Raw genomic sequence first — 17,816 nt, 5'->3', positions numbered from 1 at the left:
AGACGGCAGTATGAGCTGGATGGCCAACTATCAGCAGTGAATCTCCTGCATCAGGAGAGAATCGGACGAGGGGGCTTCAAAGAATCTTTCTAATTCTATGCTTCTGAGAATTGGTGGTAACTTCACTTTGGAAAAAGATTTCAACATTTCATATAAAGCAGTTATTCAATAGTTACTAGACACAACAGAACACCATGGACCTGCCCTATTCAAAGGCAGAATCCTTCTGATTAACAGATGCTATAATCAGACTATGGAGAATAATTGCTTTCCTCTCCGTTTATAAGTTTTCCAGAACTTTCCAGTGTTCACACCACTGTTGACAGAATGCTGGACCAGATGGACTTTTGGTTCAATCCAGCAAAGCTCTTGATTTCTTAATAAAACATTCAGATCATTTCCAAAATAATCTAGGCTTTTTCCAGTTGTCATTATTCAACCAATTATCACACTGACACCCATATTCCAATATGTTTCTGCCAACAGAGACACTTGCAGCAGAATCAGATCCAGCGCCCGTTACAACTCAGGTGTATCATGCCCACTTTTTTGTCAGCATCATACTTTAAGAAAGCATGAGAAAGTGGAGACAGACCCAGAGAACACTTACGATAGTGATGCAAACAATGAAGAATTCAGAATCATGGCATCTAAGGAAAGGCTGGTGGAATCAAGTTTGTTTAGCTTAAAGAAAATAAGACTGAAGTACAGTAGTAGTATCAGTTTGCAAGTATACAGAGGGCAATAAAAATGACATGGAGCTATTCTCCCAAGCTACATAGGAAGGACAAGAATCAAGAAGAGGCAGAGCAGATTTAGGTAAGGTAAGAGAAAATGGTTTTGAAAACAAATGGGGAGAGACAATAAAACTGGTTACTTGGGAGCTGTGGAATCATATCCTGGAGCCTTTCCTTTCTTTTTTTTTTTTTTGGACAGGAATCTCTACTAGAGACCCAGGAGGTATTGTAGTCATTTTCTAGTTGCTTCTGGGAATATAATTACCCCAAGCCTAAACAGGCACCAACCTGCTTCTTATGATTCACCACAAAAATAGACAAAAAATGTTCTACTATTAAGAAAGCTTACCATGTATATACAGCCTCAGAGTATGCTAAAGCAATGCAAGCAGCCTAAAGTCTCACTGCTCTGAAAGCTTCCACCTTCTGTGCCATCAAACTAGCATGCTATCACATTTCTCAAAAGAGTGCCACTTTGAGCTAGCAGTTAGACTGCACGGAAGCCCAACATGTGAAAACATTTCCCTGCCAAAGGACTAAGCTACTGCCTCACAGCAAATAATGTACCAGTTGGTCTATTCCTTTGGAGCAGCACTCCTACAATGATACCCTACCTCACCCTAAATATTACTTTTCCTTTCCATGGACTCTCAAACATGAAACTACTGTATACCAACAAGCTAGCAAATCAATATTTTCCCAATATTGCCAACTGATTGCAAAAATGAAAAACTCAACAAAGCCTACTACTGTTATTAAATACAAAAGCAACGAAACTTCTAATTTTTGTCTTATAGGAGCAAGAGCTGCCAAATGTCAAGGTTAAAAGAAGCAGTTTGGCTTGCTCCTGTGTCTTTTACAGCAGCCTAGGATACAGGGGTGGATAGTTGCTAAGGTACAGCTACACTAGCAGCAGGGAATCAGCTAGGAATAGCCAGGCTTGATTAGAAGGATCTAATCAAGCTTGACCATTTACACAGAAATGGCTCATGCCAATATTATGAAGTGGCTTAATAGTTAAGCCACTTCAGGATATTGGCAAATTAATCATTTCTCCTGCTCAGAAGAGGGCAGGGAAAGTGACATTTTTGACTGTGCATGGATTATTGATTATGAAATCATTTCTTTCCTTTCTCTTAAAGGGCCAGTCAAAAAAAAAAAAAAAAAAAAAACACCACCTGCAGCCAAAGCCATAATTGTGTATTCAACTGAGGGTAGTTTCTCGACTGGCCCTTTAAGATAAGGCGAACTTTTTTAAAAAAATTAATAACTAATGTAGCACATCAGTGATAGTCTACATACAAATTCTTTTCACTTCCTCTGCTAAATGATTAATTTGCCAATATTCTAAAGTGGCTTGTTTATTAAGACAATCCAGGATACTGGCAAAGCAATGATTTGGAGTTGCTTCAGCAATCACATGTGCTGGAATGATCCAACCCAGAGTGATGCTACTCACACCAGAAAAGTAGACACCTCATGACAGGGGTCAGAAAAGTGTGGGTAGCCACGCTCTGGGGGCAAACTAGTGCACTCTAGCAATGATGTTTGATCCCCACCTTTAAGGGCACAACAGCCCATCCTTGCAACACAACAAACAGTGGGTGAAACAGCCAAGGTAGCCAGCCTCTAAATTCCCCTCATGAAGCTATGATTAAATATACAGTATATGTACTAAAGACTACGCCTTTTAGGAACCGTCCCTTAAAAAAAAAAAGTTACAGCAGCTACTCAAGAAATTGGCAACCCTACACAAGTCTTTCCAAAGCTATTCAGGCACAGGAGGCTTGCGATAAGGGGGAGATACATCCCCGCAACCTTGTGAGGGGAGTTCCTCTCTCCCCCCCCCCATTCTCAATCTGCAGGTGACTGCCCAGATCCCTTCCTCTCAGGGACCTGCCATCCTCATCAATGGCAAAGCAACCCCTCAGACCCGCTAGTATCCTCTTCTTACCTCTGTTTTGGCGCCAACCGGCTTCTGTGACCACCATTACATCTCCACGCTCGCAGGAGTTCAAAAATATGCCCCCCTCGGCTCCATTGAAAACGGCGGACCTCTCCGTGCCGACGCCGAGGCCCCCTCCCTTCAGTGCCGTTGCCAGAGCATTGGCATTCTCTCCCCCCCTCCTTCTCTACGCGTTACCAAGGCAATGCCACGCCACAGCGACTTCCATCTCCCTCCTTTCCCCCCCCCCCCCGTTGTTGCCAAGGCAGCACCACTTCCACCCCTCCACACACCCCCGTCCGGGTCAAACACTCCTTTCGTACCTCGCGCTTCGCCGCCAGGCTCCTGCGCCTCCTTCGCTGTCCCTCGGCTTCTACAGCGGCGCCTCAGAACGCGCCCCGCTTCTCCTCACGGGACAGCGGCAGGGAGGCGGAGCCCAAGGAGGAAACCAGCCCTTGAAGGGGACCAAAGGCATAGAGAGGAAGGGGATAGAAGGGCAGAGAGTGCCGCGCAAAGAGTGGAGGGCTGGGGAGCGCCTGAAGCCTCTCGGGAATGTGGTGGGTTGCACTAGGACCCTCCGTGACCATGGCAACACAAAACGCCTTGCTTTCGGCCCCGCCCCGCCCGGCCACCCTCCCATCTACCCCCCCCGGAGTCGTGGAATATTGTCCAATCAAGGGCAGCGTTTATGACGTTTGGAGACCGTGGAGGAGAAGGAGCGTCGATTCCTTTCTAATCCGCTGAAGGGGCGGAGGCACGAGTTCCTGTGGTTATAAATATTGTGTTTATATTTAGCGGCGATCGTTCAACCCCACACACGTGGCAATCTGTGATCCGAGCAATAAATATTAATCCCCTTTGCTGATCAACCATTCTGGTCCATTTTTATCTTAATTAATGAATTAATTATTTTAAATCCATTTATTTTTAGTTTGTTATTGTTTCTTTAGCCAAGCGGGGATCCAAAGCCTGGGCTCCTGAGCCCATCACTATCCAGTACAACACACTGGCTATCAGGTGTTTAAATCATAATTTAAATCATAATTTAAATTTTTTAAAAAATGTTTTTTTTAATTTAAATTGTTTTTAAATGGGATTTTTTTAAAAAAATCTTTAATTTTACCGCCATGCTGGTTATCAAAATATTGCTTCTCCACACACCAGAAGTTGAACCTTGGTGAAAACTAGGAATACTAACTACTGTACTAGACATTATTTACCTAGCACAATCTATAACCAAGTACTTACATCACGTGCTTTGTTTCCTTTATAAACCATACTGTCCTTTATACACTATTTCTTATGCTTATCAAAAGAAATACTGTATAGTTTATTAGTGGTATCCTAACCACACCTAACACATTTTTAATATTGAGAGTTGGTGATGTATAATGATCCCGGCAGCACTATAATTTCAAACAGAAGAAAGTGGGTGCCATTTGTACTTGATGGTCAGTTGAAACTACTAATTGAATCTGAAGGAAAAAAGGTTAGGTGGAAACAGGTTTGAAAACATTAGGGGTGGCACTACAGCATCATCATATTCAATCTGTTGATCTTAGAACATAAAATATGTAATTCATTTGATTTGTCAAGCTGGTCAAGTATCTCTCAGAATTAATACGTGTTCAGGTATCTCTCAGAATTGTCAAAAATGGCCCAGGTGAGTTAATGAACAAGAAATGTTAAAATGGAGTGCTCTAGCAATTAAAACAACAAACTTAAATCCATTTATACATTGAATAATTGGGATAACAATGGGAACAAATTGTGTCCAAATTGAAAGGCAGCAAACACTGCAATAGGGCAAGGGAATGCCAGATGGATCTGTTTTCAAAAGGAAGGAACAATGTGTGTTTGTTTGAGAAAAATAGTTTCTGTTAGAAATTAACCAAAGGGACTCACCCCAAATCTTGAGAAGAGATACTTCCCTTTATTTTCTGTTTAAGACATGATGTTCCAGTGACCTTTCCTCTGTTTCCAAATCAGCAGAATTACTTCTGAATTCTTGTTAGGTTAGTCTCAACTCTATTGTTAGATACTTAATTTGTTAAGGAAAGAGTTTTGTTATAGTTGTAACATCAAGTGGAGAAACACTGTATTCCTGTCTGCCCAGGTCATATGATACAGAACTCGAAGAAAACAAAACAAAACACATGCTGCTATATTTTGATCGTGGTTCATTATTAACATACGATGGCAGAAATCCTGCTGCTTAGTGTACTAAGTTGTTACTAAAGCAGGCCCATTGAATCCAGGGAACTTACAGAGAAATTGTCTCACCAAATCCCCACCGATTCAAATGGGCTTACTCAAATGGCAACTTTCTAGGCTAAAGTAAGTTGCAGTCAGAGTAAGCCCATTGGAATCAATAGAACTTAGAGTTGACTCACCAAATCCCAGTTGATTGGTGGATCTACTCTAGTGCAGTTTACAATGCTAAGCAACAGAATTTTGGCTGTTGCCTGCCTTCAAGAGTTTGGTATAGATCACTTGTGATACAGAGGGGAGGGATTTTCACTGTTTGTTACTCTGTCTCAAGCAGCATCATGTCTGTAGTCAGCCCTGTTTACTGACTTCCAAGTATGCAAGGGCATCTTTCTCTTTAAAATCTGCTTACAACCTCCTTCTTCTTCTGTGTCTTCAGTCACAGAACATTACTTTGAAAAAGTAAGCTGGCGAGTTTGTATCAACCTCTCACCTTCTTTTTAGTGTACATCCCCTGTTGATTTGCATCAGATTTCTAAAAACTAAGTAAATGAAAATGAGAGTTACTTTTTAACCTTATAACTATAAATGATAATTACTTTGTGGGCTTACAAAGTTAACTGTAACGAATTACTTTTAAAGTTTTATAGAAATCATGCATGCTTCTTTTCTCCATCAACAGAATTCACATAATCCATATGACATTTATCTTCAGGATGACCTTGTGATCTCATTTAAGATTAAATAACTGCATGTCCGAAGCCTCCCAGAACTACTCAACGAACCTCAAGGCTGAACTGGAGTTCAGATTTCAAACTGTTAACATTGTTGATTCCAAAATACAATGGTTTGAATACCATGGATTCAATTAGCTAAGATTGGATGGTTTGATTACTCCCAGTGGCACTTGAAGGCTGCTCTTTTTGGGTTTTATGTGCTGCTTTGGCTTTTATGATGGCTTTAATGTTGTTATTGGATTTTTATTGGTTTGTTAGCTGCCTTAGACCCTTTATGGAAAACCAAGGCTGTAACAGTTTTAATCAGCAAATTTATTTATTTGAAAGAGTGCAACAAGATGCCACTGATCCGCCCATTTAAGAATAAGGGTGTAGAAAGAGCAAAGAAAGTTTTTTGCCTGTCTAGCATGTTGTCAGCAAAATAGATTTCTGGCAAGCAATGCAATGCTACTTTAAATATATTGTTTTTGCTGTAATGTGTCATCAAATCACCTCCGATTTATGGTGACCCTACGAATAAGTGATTTTCAAAATGTCCTGTCCTTAACAGCCTTGCTCAGCTCTTGCAAATTCAAGCTTGTGGGTTCATTTATGGAGTCAATTCGTCTTGTATTTGGTCTTGCTCTTTTCCTATTACCTTCCACTTTTCCCAGCATTATAGTCTTTTCCAGATAATCCTGCTTTTTCATGATGTGCCCAGAGTAGGACAGACTCGGTTTCATTGTGTTTGCCTCCAGATATATTTCAGGTTTGATTTGATCTAGGACCCACTTGTTTGTCTTTCTGGCAGTCCAAGGTATCTGCAAAGCTCTCCTCCAGCACCACATTTTGATCAAATCTATTTGTTTCCCTTTCAGCTTTCATTACCACCCAACTTTCACACCCATACATAGTGATCAGAAATGCAAGCGTGTTGATAATCTTCGTCTAGGTCTGCTGTGACACATCCTTACACTTCTAGTTCCTTCACTGCTGCCCTTCTGAGTCTCAGCCTTCATTTGATTTAAGGAGATTAACTCACTGGGTATTTTTTTTCTATTAATAGATACAAGGGTAAATTCCAACAGGAAAGGTTATTCACATCAGTAACCTAAACTGTGGTGGAAAAGAGGTGCTATCGTCACCTACTGGACTGGGTGGAAGGCACTGTATGAGGGCATGAAACATGCAGCAGTACTGGAATTAAAACGTTTCCTTCTATTTTGAAGGTGAGTATAATCTAAACTGGAGAAAAGCATGACTGCCTTATTAATTTAGCAACAAGACTGTGGAGTTTGTTCTTGGGAGAAGGCTGCGTGCCATCTGAGAGATATAACAAATCTGACTGTAGACCTAAAATGTGTTGGCTGGGCTTCATATGCAGATGTTTTCCTATTATGCTGCTAGACCTTTAGTAATGATTTATTATTGTTTTCATCACTTCTGGATCCTTGTCCAAACTTAGTCTATCATGACTTGTCAAGGTCTTCAACAAGGACCTTGCTCTAAACAGGGATCATTTGTTTATGATGTGCTTGTACAGTACAGTATTTCCTGAACCAGCTGAATTTCCACTGGTCAGGCAGTGGCTCTGCGACAGCCAATAGCCACTTATTTATCTCATGACCAAAAGTAGTTAGGCTGAGAGAAGATGACTGAACCAAAATCATCCAATTATGATCAGGGCTTTAAATCCAGTTCTTCACAATCTTCATCCAACACTTTTCTCTATTTATCATAACATAGTTCTGGGACATACACATGATGTATCCTCTGACACAGCTTCATAGAACAGCCAATGAACCGGGTTATCTTCATGAATCAGGCTGAATCACTGAGCAGCAGGGGAGTGAAACATTGTTCTCCTCAGAGATATGCTAGACTAACTAACTTGTTTCCCTAATCCCTTTTATACAAGTAAATGGACCGTTGACACACTTATTGCCAAACCACATCTTAAGACACTTTTCTGTTCTATCAGGACAAAAGACAGCTTCCTTAGCTGCCACCATTACCCCCCACCCTGGTCATATCTGCACAACTCTCTGGGAAGGGAGTGGGCTGACTTCTTTTAAGTCTGGTTACATGTAAGGTTCTAGTGTCTGTGTGGGGCTGCTTTGATATGTCCTGTGATAAAGATAAGCATGGAAGCATCTGCTCCTTGCTCAGCCCTTCTTTTGAAGTGTTCAATAGCAGGAGATGAATTGAAGGTGTGAAATGTCTGTTTCCACCCTGACCTCTTTCTGTGAGGTCAGCTTTCCAGACTCCAGCAACTGAATTTCATGTTTCATACACCCCAAGTTCTCAATATCTTCATAATTATATTCCAGAATGGTATCACATTGTTCAAATGTATCTGCATGGTTAAGTACTAGACCAGGGTTAAGTACTTGGATTTGCATAATGTTATTGATATACACTATTTAGGTATTCAGATAAATACATCTGGCTTTTCCCCTTAACATTAGACTTAATATACTTTACTAATGCACCTTATGCAGCCTCGGTTTTGAATGGTGGCGTATATGTTTTGCATCAATGGTGAAATGAATGACTGAAAGTCCCCTATCATGTTAAATTTTTTTACCTTTCAGTGTTAAAAGTAATGCATGCCCCTTGAAGAACCTAAAGAAGATCCTTTTGCCACAAGGATGAGCCTATAGAATGGCTGCCCTTTTTATCAACAAGACCCTGGTTGTAAACAATAAGGACAAAGATGAGCTGGAGCTGGAGCGCGAGCTCATCCGAGTGCTGGAGAACAAGGTCATGCTTCTGTATTTTGGCTCTGGGGATTGTCCACGCTGCAAGGCATTTGCGCCCGCTCTGAAAGAATTTTTCGTGAGGCTCACCGATGAATTTTATGTGGAGCGAGCGTCCCAACTGGTCCTGATATATGTCTCACTGGATGAAACAGAGGAGCAGCAAGCCACGTTTCTAAAGACCATGCCCAAGAGGTGGTTGTTTTTACCCTTCCATGATGAGTACAAGAGGTATGACTTCCAGCGTTCAGAGAGTGTAATGCATTCATTTAGCGCAAGCCACCATATGCACATTTACTTCATTAAGTGCTGGCTTTTCAACCAGAATTCTCAAGCTTGGTAAACAAATCAAGATATCTTTACCTCCAGATGATGGAATAAGACTTGGCAGTTAGTCTTGGCAGAGAAATGAAGTGGGTGTCAGTGGAAAATGCTATAGATTTGGTGCGAGCTGATTCACATTCCCCCCCCCCATGGGTCAGATGACGCAATGGGAAATGCAAATCAGTACGGAGCACCCCCTCCCTGATCTGTAGCTTTTTGGTCCATGAGGGAATCTTCTGCTTTTTTATATTTTAGATTCTTTCCGGTCAGTCCAAGCACATGAGCATGAATCAGTGCAATGTGTGAGTGTACACACTCTACACACCTCCCTGCATGCCTCCTCGCCTCTTGCCTCTTACCTTAAGGTATAGGCACACATGTGCACATAGTATCAGCAGACACTCCCAAGACTTTTTTTAAAGCTTCTCCTCCTGTGCAGCACTCTTGTTATTTTTTTTTATTTTTTTTTAACCACTTAAGAAGCGGGTAACAGCCCAGTGTCGGAAGCTGGCAATCGATACAGGGAAAAGGTACAGTATCTCATTGCCAATTAATACAGTTCTTTGAATAGCACCACCTGCAGGGCTGTAAGTAGAACTGCAAGCTGTTTGATGTACCGTATTTTACAATGTATAAAACAACACTTTTTCCTTAAATAATTTGAGGGGGGAAAATGAAGGTTGTTTTATACACAGAAGGCAGCTCTTCACCACTGCCTTTTGTGAAGGCACGGGGCTTAGCAAAAAGGAAGGGGAGGTGTTTCTCTCTTCCTTTTTGCTAAGCTCTCAAAAGGCAAGGAAAAGTGGCAGTCACTTTGACAGCCGCTTTCCTTGCCTTTTGAGAAGGCAGGGGGCTTAGCAAAAAGGGAACCCTTTGATCCCTGTTTTTCTAATTTGGGGTTAGAAAAGGGGGGGGATTTTATACATCGAGTCATCTGATAAACAGAAAAAAACGGTTAAGTGTGGCCACTTAAATCGAGCAGACCCAAATTCTCTCGTGTGACTTCACAGCAAGTGAATTCGCATTTCCCTTAACACAACCATTGAGGGTAGTTAGAACAAGTCAGAACCATATGGTTTTTATTTTATAAACCCAGGAGCCATTTGGTATTAAATATAGTGCCTGATGATCCATATCTGATAATTTGCAGACCCTTTCTCACCCCTATATAACAGACGGAGCCAAGGTGGTTTATAAATCAACTCTCTGATCATGAAAGCTTGCACAGATTTTTGGTTGGCCTGCAAAAGATGTTTGTGAAGTATGGATGTTGGTGTTTGTCTTTTGACTAATATAGATAAGCGTGCTTTTTAAACTGTATGCCATCCTTTGCTATTGTCCTGTCCTGAGTCACCCTTCGTCTCCTGACAAACTGTGGAGACAGGATTGTGAGATCAAGATTGTTAGATTAGAAATCTGGCCCTCCAGATTTTGGACCACAAATCCCATCATACATTACCACTAGTTATGCTAGGTAAAACTGATGGGATTGGCAATCCAACAATATCACAAGGGCTGCACTTTGCCTACGTAGGTCTCCTCTAGACTGATATTTTGTATGTATCTTTGTAACAAAAACAACAACAGAGGGAGCTCTATGGTCCTTACACAATACAAGTGGAGAATAGGTGATCCCTTTATTTGTGTTTGTGCGTGCAGTCAATTCTGACATTGCAACCCTTTCCAGGGTTTCTCATTCCATTCTTCTGGGGGCACCTTAGGACTGTGCAGCTTGCCCAAGGCCACCCAGGCTGGTTCTACTCACAGGAGACACGGTGGGGCATCCAACTCCTAACCTCTGGCTCCACAGCCAGATGCCTATCCCACTGAGCTATCCAGCAATTGATACCTTTCTTTAGACTGCTAAAAACCAAACTTTCAGTGCAAGCTTTCATGAATAAATTCACTTCTTCAGGCTGAGTGCAGGAAAATTACTAATGAATGTCCCGAAAACAGTTGTGGCAGAAATCTGCTGATTTGATTTATCATTGTCTATTTTTGCTGCTAGGAATGGGAGATGTGGGATCTCTTGCCTCCTGAACCAAAATAATTTGGCTGGCTTTGGGAACCATGCAACTTGCTGTGGGTGAGCTGGAGGGGTGCTGGTTGTTGTTAGGCCTGTCCAGCCCCCATCCTCGCAGTACAGCATCCAAGCACAGGTTCTTTAGCAGACACCTGTCTAGCTACAGCTTAGATACTTCCAGCAAAAAAGAATCCATAGGAGCAGCTAACCTTGCTATTCCTCTCAATTTCTGTAAAGAAGCCAGTAACATGGGAAAAAATTGAGCTATTTCTGCTGAGATCATCGACACATTAAAAGGAGGAGAAAGAATTAATTCAGACAAAGAACTCATTCATACATAAGATTGATAACAGGATTTCATGTCATTCATGTGCTCATATTTACAGTGAGGATGGCAGGAGGCTAATGTGTGGTCTGGATTTCCTTGCTTTTTAAGCTACAAGATGGCAGAAAACATTTTGCTTTAACCTATTTAAGGAATTTTTCATAGACTTAGCCCTGCAATGTTGTTCTTAGTATAAAAAATGGAAGCACAAACAAACTCAGCATGATAGAAATTTTTAAAAGGAGCCATTTAGGTGCACGTGTTTTAAGCTTTAGTGAAGGACACTGTAAATGTAGCCTTCATTTTTGAAGTAACATTTTTGAACAGTGGGAGCAATGGATTAAGATTGCAGAAAATTCCAGGTGTTTTTTAATAACCTTAATTTGTTCACTCCTGACATTTACTACGTTGTATGGGATGACATCATGGAACCTTGTGCTGGATTGTGGCTGATGTTTGATTCAAAAACAGTTTCAAAACTTTACACTTGCAATTTATTGACAAGCCAGTTGCAGGCTGTAGTGATAACCAGAAAGCTAAAGTTTCTATTGATCTATTTGTTGTTTATTATCATCTGCAGCTAATCAAAGGAAAGAGAACACCTTATCAGGTTCAATCCTCATGGCCGATGGGCTCTTTAGGAAAAAGTGATACTACTATTTTCGTCTTCAAAACTCATTTGAATGGAGGACAGAACTAGGAAACTGGGATTTTTCCCATTGAAGCTTCTGTGCTGCCTCACTCATAGAGTATCCGGGGCTGTTTGAGGCATTGCTCTTTCCCTAATGGCTAGGAATACTGCTGCCCTATGCAGTTATATAAAGGCAGCCACTCAAGGGAAGGTACATGTTTCATAGCCTGTCCGTCACATTCCTGGTCTTCCTCAGATTGCACAACGAATCAGCTATCCCCTTGCATGACCAGACATGTGACCGACAGCCCAGGAGTGAACAAAACTGCATGCACGGAGCTTCTTTAATAAGATTTCAGCCTTTGTGTTTTCTCACAGCTTTTTTCCACCTTGTTTTCTCACCAGGAAAATATCAGTTAAGGAAGGAAAAAATGAACAGCTGCTCAGTGTTGTGTGGCAGTGCTGGTAGCTATCCTCTGGAAGTATCCTTGGCCATTTTTCCCCCGGTGTCATGAGAGCCGGTGTGATGTGTAGGGGATTAGAATGCTGAATCATACAGGTTATATTTGCCAATGGGTCATAAAACTCAACAGGGTGCTTTGGGCTTGCTTGTTCATTCTCAAACCCACCTATCTTACAGGGTTGTTATATGGATGAAGTGGGAAGGAAGGTCAGGCCGGCTGCTCTGAGCTTATTGGGAGAATGGCAGGGGTTTGAATGTAACTGAACATCTATACTTTCTAGGGAACTGGAGTTGAGATTTTCTGTGAAGGACCCTCCAGTGGTGGTGGTGTTAAAGCCAAACGGGGACATCATCGCTGCAAATGCCATGGAGGAAATCGAGCAGAAGGGCACCGACTGTTTCAAAAACTGGCAAGAGGCGGCTGAGCTGGTGGACAGGAACTTCCGCCTGGCAGAAGACTTTGACACAGTGGCTTTGAGGAGCATCAGTGATCCCATCCGCCGATACAAATATAAACTGGCTAAGAGCAAAAGGAGAAAACGAAGCAAAGACGACGGCGATGCATCCTCCTGATGGGACATTTCATGCCCCGGAGCTCTCAATGGGCAAGCTGGGCTCCTAAGGCACAAGCAGAGTTTCTTGGGTTGTCTGCTATGGCCACACTGCACACAAACAGTTACTGGTAGTGAATGCAGCTTTTTAGCTTCTTAGAAATCCAAGTTCCCTCCATCCCTCAATGCAGGACTACGAATCAAAGGATATCTGCCAGATGATTGTCTAAGTTGCTCTTGAATGCTTCTAGTGTTGGAGCCTCTCTTGGTCATTGGTTTTATTGTTGTACTACTCCAACAGTTAGAACATTTTTCCTGATATTCAACCAAAATCTGGCTTCCTGTAACTTGAGCCCATTGTTAGGTGTCTTCCACCCTCCCTCCCATCAGCTTACGACTAGGAAGAGTCTTGTGACAGCGTGTAGGCAATATCCACATGATGGTTAGAGAAATTGCACAGTTGGGAGGAGTGTGGGTGTGGATGGTAGGGAATGACATGTAAGGCTTGCAGTGATGTCAAGGCAGTCCATCAGTACTGTGTAGAACACTTTGCCCCTTCCCCTTGAGTAGTAGAGGCAGAAGACAAAGAAAAGCTCTACAAACAAGCCTTGTATGCATACTTTATAAAACGTTGCTTGCTTCTGTATGTACTTCTCCACATATCATGACATTTCAGTTCAGCCAGGCTTAACTACAGTCACCCAACCTGTTTTGTGTTCACAACATTCAGATTCCACCCCCCCACCCCCAAAATCCTGGCATTTTTGTTGAAGATGATCTTCTTATATCTTACAATTGCACAGCTGGAAAGGACCCTATGAGTCATCAAGTTCAGCTGCCTAGAGTGGTCTATCGACTAGATAGGCGGGATATAAATAAAATAAATAAACAATAAATAAATAAATAATGAGACACAGTGAGGAATTGAACTCCCAACCTCTGTCTCCTCAACCAGAGACCTAATAGGGCAGAAAGACATGGTATAGGTGGTCTATGGTCGGAGCTGGAAGCAAATTAATATTGGAGAAATGTCATTCAGGCAGGTTTATATGTGTAGGAAATCACATTTCAAAGGAATCCTATACTTAAGTCTTGAAGACTGATGACAAACAACAAATCAAAGTAAAGTAATTTTAAAATTATGTGAGCAATATGCAGCAATTTGTCAGTGATCTTTCAACATTAAAGGCTTCCTCACTTTGTCCTGTGGTTTCCATAGGCTTTGCCATGGTAAAAGGGATCCCTAAGGTGCCTTGGAATCTTGAGATATGGATAAGAGGTTTTAAATTTAAATAAAGGTTTCCATTTCTCGGTGATGATGTCCTCCCTATTTAGATGGTGTAGTTGCACCAACTGAGTTTCAGCCACTATAGTCAGATTTGCTGAGGGAAAAATTCAGAGAAAACTGTGGGCAAACTGCAGAAATCAATTTCATTTCTTTCAGAGATATAAATCAGATATTTTATTGTAACTAGAAAATATTTCAGAAGGATGTCTTTTGCCACATTTGACTTTACGCGCACACACATAAGCACATATACAGGTCAAGACAGTGTGGCTTCCTAAAATCCCTACAACCATTAGCTGCTATTTTATTTTATGTAATGGGCCTTGTTGCAGTAGAGCACAGCAGTTATAATGGAGCTTGAAACTTTATCTTTTGAACTACACCATCCAAAACTCTTCAGCTAGAATAATCATTGACTATGTTGACTGTGGCATTCTAGGAGTTTCAGTCCAAGAAAGTAACTCTGCCAATCCCTGCTTTGTTGTAAATAAATATATACCCATTTTCAATGGACCTTTACTGAGATACAGGATAAATTTAATTTAGGAAAATATAACTGGTGGATAGGTCAGTGGTTTATATATCTGGCTCTGGAGCTAGAGGTTAGGAGTTTGATTTCTCACTGTGTCTCCTTGACAGAGGCTGGGCTCAATAATCTGTCAGGTTCCTTCCAGCACAGCAAGGTTTTATCTGAATAAGCAGGTCAAAGAGCCATACATAACTCCCAAAGACAAATATTTACAGAATGAGAGAGAGAGAGAGAGAGAGAGAGAGAGCAAGGATAGGAAGTCAGGTATATATATAGCGAAGTTATTCCTCATACTAATTTTGAACTGAATCATTTATGGACACATATGCTTTTACTTTATGTACCAGATCCTGCAGGTCAAATACTGGCCAGCAAAACTGGATTCTCCTTACCCTTACTGTGGCTAAATGACTTAAACGATACTGGAATGATACACACCTACCATCTGTCATTCAGTGGATTAAGGACCTTTAAACTCTTATTAGCATATGAAAACATAGCACAGCCAATTTCTGTTTGTGTGTGTGAGAGAGAGAGAGTCAGTCTCTCTCTTTTATTCCTATTGTGGTGTAGTGAACAGAGTAATGGGCTAGGGCTCTGGAGAACAGAATTTGAATACCCACTCACCCATGGAAGCTGCCTGGGGAGTGGTACTGGTAAAGCTACTCCTTAAATATCTCACTTACTCACTTATTTGTTTTCTTTATTAGAGCCACTATAAATTGGTTCCAACTTGACTGCGTAGAACACACACAAAACTCACATTACGTATTATCCCTGTACCTATGTATCAATAACAAGATATGTATGTAAGCATCCATAAAAAGCTTCCTGGTGTCTAAAAATATATCCATGAAATTGGCTTCTGTATGTACCTCCAGTCTTCAATCTAAATGGAGATTGCATCGAAGAAATTGGAAGAAGGGAGACTTGGAAGGGCAACTATGAAAGAACTCGGAAAGATCCTTGCAAGTAAGCAGTCACTGGAGACCATGCCATGGCATTGCTGATTGCTGTGTGAGGGTGGGAAAGCTGGACAGTGAAGAAAACTGATAAGAAAGAAAAATTAGTTAATTCCAAATGTTGTGCTGAAGGAGAACTTTACAGATAGCATGGTTTGCCAGAAAGACAAACCAGGTGGGGGCTAGTTCAGATCAAGCCAGACTTCTCACTAGAAGCAAAAATGGCAGAGGATGTAACACTTGGGAAAAATCATGAGAAGACTCACTTGAAAAGGCAATAGTCCTGGGCAAAATTGAAAACAACAGGAAAAGAGGAAGACTGAATATGTGATGGATTGACTCGATAAAAGAAACGCTGGCCTTGACATTGTAAGACCTGAGCAGGGCTGTTAATGATAGAACCTTTTGGAGGTCATGAATTCATAGGGTTGCCATAAGTTGGAAGTTTTTTGATGCATGTAGCAACAATACCTTTGTATGTGTTGCATGTCCCTTCCAGCTGTTTTAATCCATGCACACGTGTTTCTTCTATTTCTAACATAATAAAATTATTTCTTAAAAAAAATAATGTATACAAGCAAAAAAAGGGGGGGTTGGTCAAAAGTGTGTTTCTTTCCAAGCAGTCTTCTACAGAAAAATCAAACTTTTATCTTTCTTCCTTCACCTGAAAATTGTCTCCCTGCATAGAGATTTATCCAGGAAACCATAGCAATTATGTGGCTTTCAGACAATGCCTTTAGACCTGGGAAATCCTAGGAGTGGCATATGTTTTCCTACCCTGGCCTGACCTAGGAAGTTCAAGGCAGAGAACATATTTGAACTGGAGTACTTCCTAGTTCAGTTTGCACCCTTAACCATATCCTTTTTTCCTTTTCTGCACCATAAATTTCTGCTTGTCCAGCCACTGTTGAAGGCATGGGCTGAGGAAGAGGACAACTCTATTTCCTGAGTTACGTTACCATAACATCACATGCTCTTGTTCAGTCTCTTTTCTGAACCAGACTCCCCAGGAACCCTTCTTTGGTGCACAGAAAGGAAATGGTTAATAAGAGAGCGCAAGGTAGGAGGACGAGGCTTCGTCTTGCATTGGGTAGAGCCACTGTGGGAAGAAGCCTCTGATTTCATCACTCTTGCCAAAGGAATGTGGAAAATCTGCTCTGCCTGACACTCTTGGGTCGGCAACCCGAATGGCTCATCTCTTCCTCACAGGCGAGCGACGACACAGCATTTCTCAGTCTAGTCTTCAGGTGGGATTTGGACAATGGGGACCAAAGACTTCAGCGGGGTGTGTTTGAATCTCTTGGGTGTACAGCTTTACAAATAGGAAGTGAGGACTCTCCAGCCGTGTTGGGCAGCCATGAACAAGATTCCAGTCTCCACACCTGATTTCTCCATCCAGGGCATGGCTCCATTCTAGTACTTTTGAGGGAACTCTACAGAGAAGAACGGATTTTCAGTTCTCCTTGTTTTCAGATCTCTGAAAATATGGAGCCTTGCCTAGTATTGGGTCTGTGTATCTCAGAACGGTCAGGCTGGAGATTTCCTCTGGAGGCTATCTCATTCCAGTACCAAGGCCTGAGGAACGTCCCCTATTCCTAAGCTGCTCCTGGTAGATGACCAGCCAAACACAACTCCCAGTTTGAAGACTTCACAGTGAGTTTGGGGAGGCTTATTGGTGGAATTATTCGCTTCTCGGAAAGGAACAACGATATGTTTATGTAGCTTGAGGATGCTACGCTGCCGCCGCCACCATCAAGGAGAACCATGCTGAGGACATAGCTCCTTGGGAAATAAGTGGATTCATCTCTTCTGTCAAAGGCCAAAGTCTTCTAGAGATGGTCAAACAAGGAACAAGCAATTCTCTACCACCGAGACACTCTGTGAGTACAGTCTGCAAAGATGAGCAAGGCCAATGAGCAAAATGACTTCAGCTGCCATTGTTATGGCAGGCAGCCACTGGTGGGCAATGGGTTCTTCATCAGTGATGTGGGGTTTTTGAGCGCTGTCTGGGCTTCTGTACAGACGTTTGTCTCCAGGGAAGGCATGGACTGTGTTAAACCCTGTCCTAACCAGCTGCTTCAGGTTGCCAGGCACCTAAGAAATATTGACAAAAAGTTCCAGTGTTTCCGGGAACTCTTCCAAACAGACAGTAAGTATTGCAGTTTATGTATGTATGTGTCATCTCACATTTTCTCCCAGGAGCATTGTAATACTATGATAGCTCCATAGGCTGGGTTAAAACAAGTTGGTATAATCAGCTGATTTCTAGTTCTGTATGTTTCACCCAGAATTCCCTTTCATTTTTGCCTTTGTCTACAAATTTTTGTTTTTAGAATCTCTCTCTCTCTCTCTCTC

The 17,816-nt window shown here is 41.8% G+C and overlaps 2 protein-coding genes across 4 annotated transcripts in view; one reads left to right on the top strand and one right to left on the bottom strand.

Moving 5' to 3' along the window:
• SLC27A1 (solute carrier family 27 member 1) overlaps positions 1 to 4,693 on the bottom strand; it is a 43,883-nt gene extending 39,190 nt beyond the window's left edge. Inside the window, exon 1 of one of the 3 annotated variants that reach the window (XM_020779369.3) lies at positions 4,588 to 4,693. The gene's annotated coding sequence lies outside the window, so the exon portion shown is untranslated. Of the gene's footprint in view, positions 1 to 2,691; positions 2,866 to 3,005; positions 3,147 to 4,587 lie in introns of those variants that run through there. The other 2 variants (XM_020779356.3, XM_020779362.3) reach the window with 2 other exon arrangements.
• Positions 4,694 to 6,730: 2,037 nt separating this feature from the next.
• NXNL1 (nucleoredoxin like 1) lies at positions 6,731 to 12,822 on the top strand. The gene is made up of 3 exons (XM_020779418.3): positions 6,731 to 6,835; positions 8,201 to 8,596; positions 12,413 to 12,822. Exons 2-3 carry the CDS (start codon positions 8,271 to 8,273, stop codon positions 12,702 to 12,704), a joined length of 618 nt encoding a protein of 205 aa, XP_020635077.3. The 5' UTR covers positions 6,731 to 6,835; positions 8,201 to 8,270; the 3' UTR covers positions 12,705 to 12,822.
• The last annotated feature ends 4,994 nt before the right edge of the window (positions 12,823 to 17,816 follow it).

The sequence above is a fragment of the Pogona vitticeps genome, chromosome 2 (genome assembly GCF_051106095.1).
Source record: "Pogona vitticeps strain Pit_001003342236 chromosome 2, PviZW2.1, whole genome shotgun sequence".
Classification (NCBI taxonomy): domain Eukaryota; kingdom Metazoa; phylum Chordata; class Lepidosauria; order Squamata; family Agamidae; genus Pogona; species Pogona vitticeps.
Note: the sequence above shows the minus strand (reverse complement) of the source record. Positions and strands in the feature narration are given on the sequence as shown.